This window comes from Coffea eugenioides, chromosome 10 (assembly GCF_003713205.1).
Source record: "Coffea eugenioides isolate CCC68of chromosome 10, Ceug_1.0, whole genome shotgun sequence".
Lineage (NCBI taxonomy): Eukaryota > Viridiplantae > Streptophyta > Magnoliopsida > Gentianales > Rubiaceae > Coffea > Coffea eugenioides.
The window spans coordinates 15,185,079-15,194,968 of record NC_040044.1 but is presented as its reverse complement, the minus strand read 5'-3'; the positions used below and the strand labels follow the sequence as shown (position 1 = coordinate 15,194,968).

At 33.6% G+C, this 9,890-nt stretch overlaps 1 protein-coding gene across 4 annotated transcripts; it reads left to right on the top strand.

The window, feature by feature from the left end:
* Positions 1-1,261: 1,261 nt before the first annotated feature.
* On the top strand, positions 1,262-6,167 carry LOC113749479. 4 transcript variants are annotated; one of them, XM_027293235.1, is made up of 4 exons: positions 1,262-1,529; positions 2,863-2,912; positions 3,855-3,963; positions 5,569-6,167. In XM_027293235.1, exons 3-4 carry the CDS (start codon positions 3,867-3,869, stop codon positions 5,790-5,792), a joined length of 321 nt encoding a protein of 106 aa, XP_027149036.1. In that variant the 5' UTR covers positions 1,262-1,529; positions 2,863-2,912; positions 3,855-3,866; the 3' UTR covers positions 5,793-6,167. The 4 variants fall into 4 exon arrangements, with proteins under 4 accessions (XP_027149036.1, XP_027149037.1, XP_027149034.1 ...); XM_027293236.1 differs by lacking the exon at positions 2,863-2,912 and having other exon boundaries at positions 1,262-1,539; XM_027293233.1 differs by lacking the exon at positions 2,863-2,912 and having other exon boundaries at positions 1,262-1,543.
* Positions 6,168-9,890: the final 3,723 nt, after the last annotated feature.

Here is a 9,890-nt window from a genome sequence, read left to right as displayed (position 1 = left end):
GCTGATTGACAGTTAACTTTCTTAACATAGAGGTGTTAGTGCATGTATATATATGTAACATTTTCTCTCAATGAAGTAGTGAAATATTTCCATCCAAAACTTCGTTAACACTACCCATCACCGCCACCATCCCCCTCCATTTTCCTCTTTCCTCTCCCTCCCTCGTCCTCCACCCCTCCTCCCTTTCCCGCCTCACCCCACCCTACCCCTCCCCTTCCCCTTTAAATCTGGTCTCGACTAGAGGCAATGATCTGGCCGCAGCAAAATCTCGACTAGAAGGACTGCAATCTGGCCGCAATGTCATGACCAGAAGCCTCAATCTGGCCTTGGCTGGATCTAGGGGGAAGGGGAGGGGTGAGCCATGGTGGGGAAAGGGAGGGGAAGGGGAAGGGAGGAGCGGAGGAAAGAAAGGGAGGAGGAAAGAGATGGAAGAGGAGGGGAGGAGGAGGAAGAAAAAGAGGGAGGATGAAGAAAGAGAGGGAGGAGAAGGGAGGGGGTGGTGGTGGTAATTTTTAAAAAATATTAGAAAAATTTTAAATTTTAAAAATACCCCAAAATATATCCAAAAAATGCATCTAAAAACATCACAAAAAAACATTTACAGTAAATTTTTTTTCATATACACTGCTAAAGTGAAATATTTGAAAAACACTCCCAAAACAGCTAATACAAATAGAGTCAATCTGATATAGGGTTATTTAAGAACTTGCATAAGCTATTGTGACCTTGTGTGACTTTGTAATTAGTGAAGTATTTTGTTTTTGAGGTAGAATATCAAAAACTTGGAACTTTCTACAAAATGCTAAGTGGATCACCTATGAAGTCCCAATTTTTTGCTCACCAATGGGAGAAAAAAAAACTGGGAGAAAGAAAGAAGGCCTATTGCTTTTATCTGCATGATCATGATTAGAATGCTGTTTTGGCTTTGTTTTGAGATTCAAGATTGGAGTAATTTTAATGTCTGTTTTATGTATGTGGATTTATGGTGAAAATTAATTTGCTTTGTTTGTGGATCCAGACAATATGTACCTTGGCATTTTAAATAGTGGACATCTTTAGTTCCAGTATATCATATAATATAGTGTATATAGGCCAGTTATGTAGCTCCTAATTTTTGTTCTGTTATGGTTAGTTGTTTTTTGAATGACACCGCATTGCAACTTTCACTAAATTCTTTTAATCAACAATTTTGTCACTAATTATACTGCCCTGAATAATTCAACATTGACCATCACAATAATTTACAATTTTGCAGGGCATAACTGGGCAATAGGCATATATTAACTGTGCATGGTACGGTGTTTCTCTCCTAGTCTCTTTCAAAGCTCCTAAGCCCTAAGCTTTTAGTCGGACTATAAAAGAATTGCAGATGACTTCCGGCACATCGCTCTGCCGCTGCCACAATTAAGTTGATTTGAATTATCCGAACTGTGTTTTTCTTTTTTCCAACTACCATTGACCACACGGTCCGGACTTCTCTCTCATCGAGATCACTCTCCTTCAATTCAGCCTCTTGGCAGCAACCTCAGGTTCGTTCATGCATGTATGTAATTATGCAACACGACTATCAATATTAGGTTTTTATTTTTTTTTTTGAAGGAAATTGGTTTGAAGATTGAATACAGGACCGCTTTTAATTTTTTAGGTTTTATTGAATTGCTGGGTGAGTTGAATTGTTGTCAAGGAGGCAGCTTTTCTGTGCATAATGATTTCTATTGTGTAAAGGTTATTTTTTTTCTCCAAAAACTTCATTTGTTGATGGTGTATTTGGAAATTTTTAGCTTGATTGGGTTAGGTTAGGGGAAGTTTCGAACTTTTTTAGGTGAGTTGAGGAGTTAGAAAATGGATATGGATTGTATATTAGTCATGTGGAGTTACCAAATGATTTAGTGTAGGTTAAAAAGTTCTCCCATTAATTTGGATTGTGTAAACTTTTTTAACATTGTTGGAAAGGAATGAAAAATATATGTCTTGAAAATCAGTATATGTACTAATTAACCCGAGGTGGTATAAAGACACTGAAATTGAAATTTTTGGTGTCAAATGGTATGATAATATTTGCATTGAATAGCTTTCAGGAAATTTTTTATGATGGAATTATTTCTTTGAAGGAAAACAATAATGAATTGAATTAGATGGCATACGAATATATGATTGTATTGATAGAGGGATTGGTTTTAGTTGGCACTTGCTTATAGCACCATTGTTCTGTATTTTTCTAGACAGGGTAGACCATACTACCATTTTGTGTCAGCACCTTATTTTATACCACCTTAAATATGGAGAGGTGCTCAGGAAATATAAGTTACACTACATGATTATGAACTTATTCCTTTAAGAGTTCCAGAGAGAAGGTTAATTCCTTTCCTTTTAGAAGATTACTGTAAAGGATTATGCAAAATGATGCTTGAACTGTAAAGCATGCTTTACATGGAAACTCATTGAATTTGTAACACTTTGGGATATTCTAGACAAAAAAAAAAAAAGATTTCCTCATCCTGCAAAGTAGAGTGCAAACTCAAATTCTGAAATGGTATAAAAGCTAGCAGTTTCAATTTACAATAAACACAATTCACTTACTTGTACTGCTTTCTTCTCCTAAGAAAGTCACTACATTGACATGAAAAAGTAATCCATTTATTTGATTGGTAATATATTTTCATGTGATTCAAAATAGATGGAAAATCAAAGCACACACATCTGCATAAACATTCATGCATATATGGTGTACCTTGAGGGGAATAACAAAATCTTTCTTACTGTCCATCATATCTTTTCATTCTTTCCATTATTTTTTATTTATAAATTTGTGCTTCCTTCTTCACTGGCAAATCCTTACCACACATACATTTCTGATTTGAGGCTCCCAATCCTGCTTTCCCTCAATACTAGCCAAACTTCTACCCATTTTGGTACGTCCACAGCTCTCTCATTGTTGCTTTCCCGGCTAAAACCTGTTTTGAGGTGCTTTCAATTGATTAGAGCTTTTAATTTTAGCTTACTAAGTCAAAGAAAAATTGATTCTGATGGTGCTTATTACAGCTTTTAGCTTTTTGAAAGATTTAAAAGAATAAAATGTTCTTGAAATTACACAGATAATCAGTAATTTGCTTTAAAAAGAAAAGCTGTCCATAACAAGGCATGAAAATGAGGTTGTCACTGAGAAACCTTCTTCTCATGATATTTGATATTAATTTTTAGTATCAATTGCACAAACTTGTTAATAGAGCGCTTTGATAATTGTTGTATCGCCTTGGAGTCCCTTTTGACATTCCCTGGTTATACGATTCCTTCTATCATATTTATTTGTTGTTTTCAAGGATGGATCTCACATTAATAAGAGTTAAAAGTTTTGTGAATACTTGGTGATGGCTATTTGATTTGTTGCACATTGGTGTTTATTCCAGCTTTTAGCTTTTTGAAAGGTTTAAAAGAATAAAATGTTCTTGAAATTACACAGATAATCAGGAATTTGCTTTAAAAAGAAAAAGCTGTCCATAACAAGGCATGAAAATGAGGTTGTCACTGAGAAACCTTCTTGTCATAATATTTGATATTAATTTATAGTAATCAATTACACAAACTTGTTAATAGAGCGCTTTGATAATTGTTGTATTACCTTGGAGTCCCTATTGACATTCCCTGGTTATACGATTCCTTTTCTCATATTTATTTGTAAAATTTGCAACTGATGTTTTCAAGGATGGATCTCACATGATAACAGTTAAATAATTTTGTGAATACCTGTTAATGCTTATTTGATTTGTTGCACGTTTTGATGTTTACTGTGAAAACTTTCAATGAAAGACTTGGTTCATTTTGCACTTTAATTTGACACTGCATAGCATTTACAGGAAGAAGGTACCATGGTGGGAGTAATACAAAAATTTGTTATTGCGTCTATGTTTATGTGGGCTGCTCCTGTTGCTATTTTATATGGTTTCAACCATAATTTGTTTCCTGGTAAGTGGTTCTTAGCAGCTTCATGCTTCTTTTATATTTAGCCATTTTCTATTACAGACTTGCTGAAAATAGCTGCTTTTGACTGCTTATAGTCTGAAAACAGTGACAAGTGTCGGTCTAGATTTTCCCCACAATCTGTTCTTGAAAGAGGCATTTTACAAAACTTGATTTCTAGGGGTTATGAAGTTTTAGGGCTTTGAAAATGCTAGTTATTCAGAGATATGTTGACTAAAAAACTGTAGACAACCTGCTCTTTTTCAACTAAGTGTAAATTTTATTACTATGGAATTCTGAGGTGCATCTTTGGCAGAAGGAATACCTGTCTGCCACTCGTGACAAGGGCACTTTATCTCTGCCAGAAAAATAGGTGTTTAACAGCCAGAAAGTGTCATCATTGAATTGAAGTGACAAAGGCTGAGCTGTTCGCAATGTGCTAAGATGTAGTCCTTGTTTTATCTGGGACCTACAGAATTTTAACTTCATTAGTTTTTCGTGGAGGAAAATCAAATCAGGTAGAAAGATGAACTGTTTAAGACAGAAAAAGGTTGTGCCTATTTGCAAAGGAAGGAGGCATATTTGCAAAGGAAGGAGGTAGAATGTTAAATTTATACTGTTAAGTATTATAGGTAATGAACTGTGCTTTCACGAGTTCATCGGTAATGTAGTGTCTTGTGAAGGATTTGACTGGTCAATTTTTGGTTGACTGTCATGTTACTGGAATTGCTATGAAATGTAAGGCCATGGGAAGTGGGGAGTTTGAATGCTTGTCCTTCGGCTATGCTGCACGGCAATAATATTAGTCAAGTCCGTTTTAGAGATTCTATCTAGGGGAGGCTAAATGGTGGTTTTTCACATGAGTGATGGTTTTACGTTAGTATTGTTCTTGCTACATGTGGTTTGACTTTGATGTTCGTTACAGGTAAGGTAGTATTTCAAAATTAAATTTGTTAATTACTGACTATATGTCTTGCTGTTGAGAAGTGGCTTTAGTTTTAAAGTGGGGGTGGGCTATGGTATATTTTGATTGAGACATTACAGCCTAAATTTTCCCCCCTTTGCTTGATGATTTGTGTTTGTTTTTCCAACCTTTTGGTTTCCCTTACCTTGAGGGGGATTCATTTAGGGGAAAGAATGTAATGCAACATGGTTCATAAATCATTACTGTTGTCATAATTCTTTGTCCTTATTTGAAATTCTTCAAAAGATGTTAAATATGACAGGGAACATATGTGAACATCTGAGGCACTGATTCTACATTGAAGTCTAATATTTTGATACATATTTGTCTAAGTTTTAGCCTCTGATCCTTCACGGTTGTCCTCTTTTCTTTTGCAGTTTAGGATTATCTGTTCATTGTTGGAAGCCGTTTAGATAGTTTTAAGTAGAGTCTTAGCAGTTATTATTTAGAAATGTATGCATTTGGGTTGCATTTATGTCTCGCTTGGACCACTATTAAATGATTTGTGATTAAGCTACTTAACCTCCTGAAAACTCAGCGTATATTGTTTTCCATTGCCCTTTCCATTCTGGCCTTCTGGTCGCATTCAGTATCATTGTTGCTGTGATTATAAGCCATTTTTAACTAACATGTCCACTTTTTAACAGGTTCTACTCAATTGTCTCCTTATTCTGTTACATTGTTGAGTGGTTTCCTGGCTGTCATATCTGTCAATGTGATTATTGCATTCTACATTTGTATGGCAATGAAGGAACCGTCACATAAGCATGAGCCAGATCCTAAATTCCTTGCAGAGGCCAAGGCTAGTATTCGGCACTCTGAATCAACTGAAGCTGAGGATTCATCAAATACACGGACGAAACAAGAGTAGCTCTATCTGGTTGCAGCCTCGCAGCTGCTGGATTGTATTAAAAAGAAAATGTGCCAGTACATTGAATTACTAATCATGCGACAAGTTATTTTTCCCTAGTCAATGTTTTGCTATAGTGCTGGAGATAGTGTTGGCAAATTTTCGCAAGGTGAGAACAGTAGAACTGGACTACGCTGTAATTTTTTAGAGGGCTGGTAGTCCAGTGACATTGATTCCATCAGCTTTTTTTATTTACTGTTTTTTAACTTTTTGTCATTTCCGTTCTTCTATGTCCAAGGGATCATAGGTTTTGATTCTTCAAAGACAGGAGTATTGAGTTGGTGGTTGGATTTTGGAGCCTCTTTGTGTTGATATGAAGCTTCCAAATTGACATTATCATATATGCTTTAACCTTGAATATAGTGGATCTTCATAGAATGAAACGTATAGAGTAAAGGATCATCATGGAAATATCGACAAATTCCTCAACATTTGTGACGAGTGCCTACCCAATTTTAACCAGATGCAAAGGAATTTTGGAGGCCCACATGAAATAATATTGCTTCCACATTTGATGAATAAGCAACTAGCCAACAGGATTTGAGGCTTTGAGCAACCTGCAGAAAGTGTAAAGTTTGAAACAAGAAGTATCATTTTATCAAATTAAGTTTTGGCTGCACAGTTTTCGGTTGTAGAAAGGAAAATCGTTGAAAACGTCAATCGCATTTTGTAAAAGAACTTTTTTCGTCTCTCGCTTTGAAAAGTGTAATTTTACTTCTTTTATAAATTTATATTAGTCAAATTTGATTTCTATTTAGATTTTTGACTAGTTTTTGACTGAAATTCATTGCGTGTCTTGCATGTGATCATTTTTAAGAAATACAATTGTCAAATTAAATTTTACATAATCCGATCTATAGTCTCTCACATTTTATAAAATGAATTATTTTGTCCTTCACATTTCATAAATTTATTTCTCACATTTCACAAAATGAATTTTTTCATCCCTCATTGACTATGTGTACGAATAGTTTTTTTTTTTTTTTTAAAAACCTATGCATATATTTATTTGATTTCACCTGAACAGCATGAATAGCATGTAATATATCTCTATTTGATTTCACCTAAATAGGCTATTTGTAGTTGTACACATGCTATTCAATAGATAAATACATGGGTTTAAAACTAACAATTTTATTTAAAACCCATGTCTAAATCTATTTGATTTCATCATGTGAACCTATTCAATTTTTGTGGCTTTTTCTCTTTTGGTAACAATTCATTTATTGAGTTGTATAATAAGATCATCTAATTAATGGGTCCTATTTGAATTCTATAGTTATGCTAATAAATTGCAATTTAAATCTGAAGTTTCTACTCACCACCTTTAAGACCAATTATTGAATTACTTGCCATGTGATTGTCTTAAAATTTAAAAGTGCCAATCACTTGCTTCTTTTTGTAATACTTTTCTTTTGTTTATTTTTTCTGTCCAAAATTTAATTAGATATAAACACTCGATAGTGTTTAGGATTAAATGTCTTCTTTATTTTCAATTTTCGAGTCAACGGAAATGAACATGAGTGAAAAACTAACAATTTTTTTAAACCCATATATATATATATTTAATTTCACCTGAACAGTATGTTTAGACAAAATTAAATAGGGATATATTACATGTTATTCGCACTGTTCAGGTAAAATCAAATAGACATATATATAAGTTTAAAAAAAAAATGCTATTCGTATACATGATCAATGAGCGATGAAAAAATTCATTTTGTGAAATATGAGGATGAAAAAATTCATTTTATGAAATGTAAGGGACTATGGATCAGATTATACAAAATTTAATTTGATAATTTTGTCCTTAAAAAAATGATCACGTACAGGGCAGGTGGTTGATTTCGGCAAAAAACTAATCGAAAATTTAAATAGGGATCAAATTTTACTAATGTGAATTTGTAAAGGACGTAAAATTACACTTTTAAAAGTGAGAGACTAAAAAATTATGGGATAATTTCAGAAACCTCCCCTGAGGTTTCTGACACTTTCACTGACATCCCCTGAGGTTCTCAAAATTTCACTTACCTCCCTTGCTTTTGATTTTGTGGTAACAATCCAGTCCAAATCAGATTAAAATATTATTTTCATGTGTGAGAAGGTATTTTTATTCCATAGCTACCCTTTGCAGAAGTTGTATTAGTAGAAGATTCAAAGAAGAATAAATGATTTGGACTAATTAGTAAAGTTGAGGGGGGGTAAGTGCAATACAAAAAATTGCATGCACCAGATGTGCCATGCAACAGTTATTTGGCAGATTTTGCAACGGCTAGCTGCAAATTGCAACGGCCAGAAGGTTTGCTGTTTCAGTAGCAATAGCATATAAAGCAAAGCAACTTAACTACCTCTGAGGTTTCAAGCTATTAACATTCTTTGCTACTAATTTGGAGTGATAACAAGTGCATTTGCTGTGCTACAATTAGAGCTCTGAGTAAAAAGTTTTAGCTGCAACCATGGCCTCTTCAAGCCATAGGGGAGAATCATGGAATTCACCTACATCTTTCTCCATTAAAAACAGGTTTTGCCGCTGTAATCGCAAAGCAACCGTAATGATATCAGAGAGTGAAAGGAATCCAGACAAGTTGTATTTCTATTGAGAAATTTCCAACTTTGTGATGAATTTTAAAAAAATTCTACAAAAGGGGTGATTTTGGGTTTAATTTCCGTCAGGGGGGTCTTCGCATTTGTGAATTTCACAAATGCGAGCTCTGGTTATTGAGCTCGCATTCCACGAATGCGAGCTCTTCTCAATTTTTTTTTTCCTTTTTTAAGAGCTAGGGAATTATTTCTAGGAAGCAAATGCGAGCTCTTATCTTTTTTATTTTGGTATTTTTTGAGAGGTAGGGAATTATTTGCAGAAAGCTTCTAATTTTTGTTTTAAAAAATGTTGCAAATATTTAAAATTTTGCAAATAGCTCGCATTTGTTAAATTTGACCTGCAAAAATTGTATTTAACTTTTTTGTTAGATTTCGCATTTATAAGTATGACTTGTAGAAAATTAGATTCAAATTTAGATGTATTAGGGTTTTAAAAATATTATATAAGTGATAAAAATTTTATAAATTGTAAAAATAAAATCAAACTGCTTGGATAATTAAATGTTATATTTGCATAAGAAATAATACAATAATCATAATAATGATAATACAATAATATTGGTGTAATAAAACTGCCATTAATTTAAATATTTACTTATAATGCCCAAAGAGCCTAATTACCAATTTTTTCTTCTCGCGCTCAAATATAACATTAACCCGCATGCGAGCTAACCTTGAAATAGAAAAAACACAGAATCCCGCTTGCGGGTTTCAGGAGTATTCGGATATTCTCATATGCACCTATGCAAATCGAACCAACCGGATATCTTATCCGTATCCCATTTTTTAAAATAAAAATCTTATAAATTTGAAAAATAAAATCAAATTTAGATGTATTAGGGTTTTAAAAATATTATATAAGTGATAAAAATTTTATAAATTGTAAAAATAAAATCAAACTGCTTGGATAATTAAATGTTATATTTGCATAAGAAATAATACAATAATCATAATAATGATAATACAATAATATTGGTGTAATAAAACTGCCATTAATTTAAATATTTACTTATAATGCCCAAAGAGCCTAATTACCAATTTTTTCTTCTCGCGCTCAAATATAACATTAACCCGCATGCGAGCTAACCTTGAAATAGAAAAAACACAGAATCCCGCTTGCGGGTTTCAACGTTATTCTGCGCTTCGTGTGTTTGCTTTTGTTTTGCTTTTGTCTTTTTTTTTCGAAATGGAGGGTTGGCGGTGGAGCTTAGTACGAGCTCGCATTCTGAGAATTGAGTTAAGTTAAGACATAATGATTAACTCAAAAATCCACTTAACAACCAAAATGAATGTTCAATATCAACATTTAGACAAAAGACAGAGGTGGAATTGAGCAACACTAGCAAAGGTGTCATGTAGCTTTTCGCAGCACCAGGAAAGGAAAGTTAAAGGAACAAATAAATTTGTACCTTTCCTGTTGTGTTTGCAACTATTTCAAAATAACAATTAATTATTCAC

Bases quoted from the DNA above. Each gene is read 5' to 3' on its own strand.
- LOC113749479 (XM_027293233.1), top strand. The intron at 3,964-5,568 runs GTAAGTGGTTCT...ACTTTTTAACAG, and splicing joins CAACCATAATTTGTTTCCTG to GTTCTACTCAATTGTCTCCT.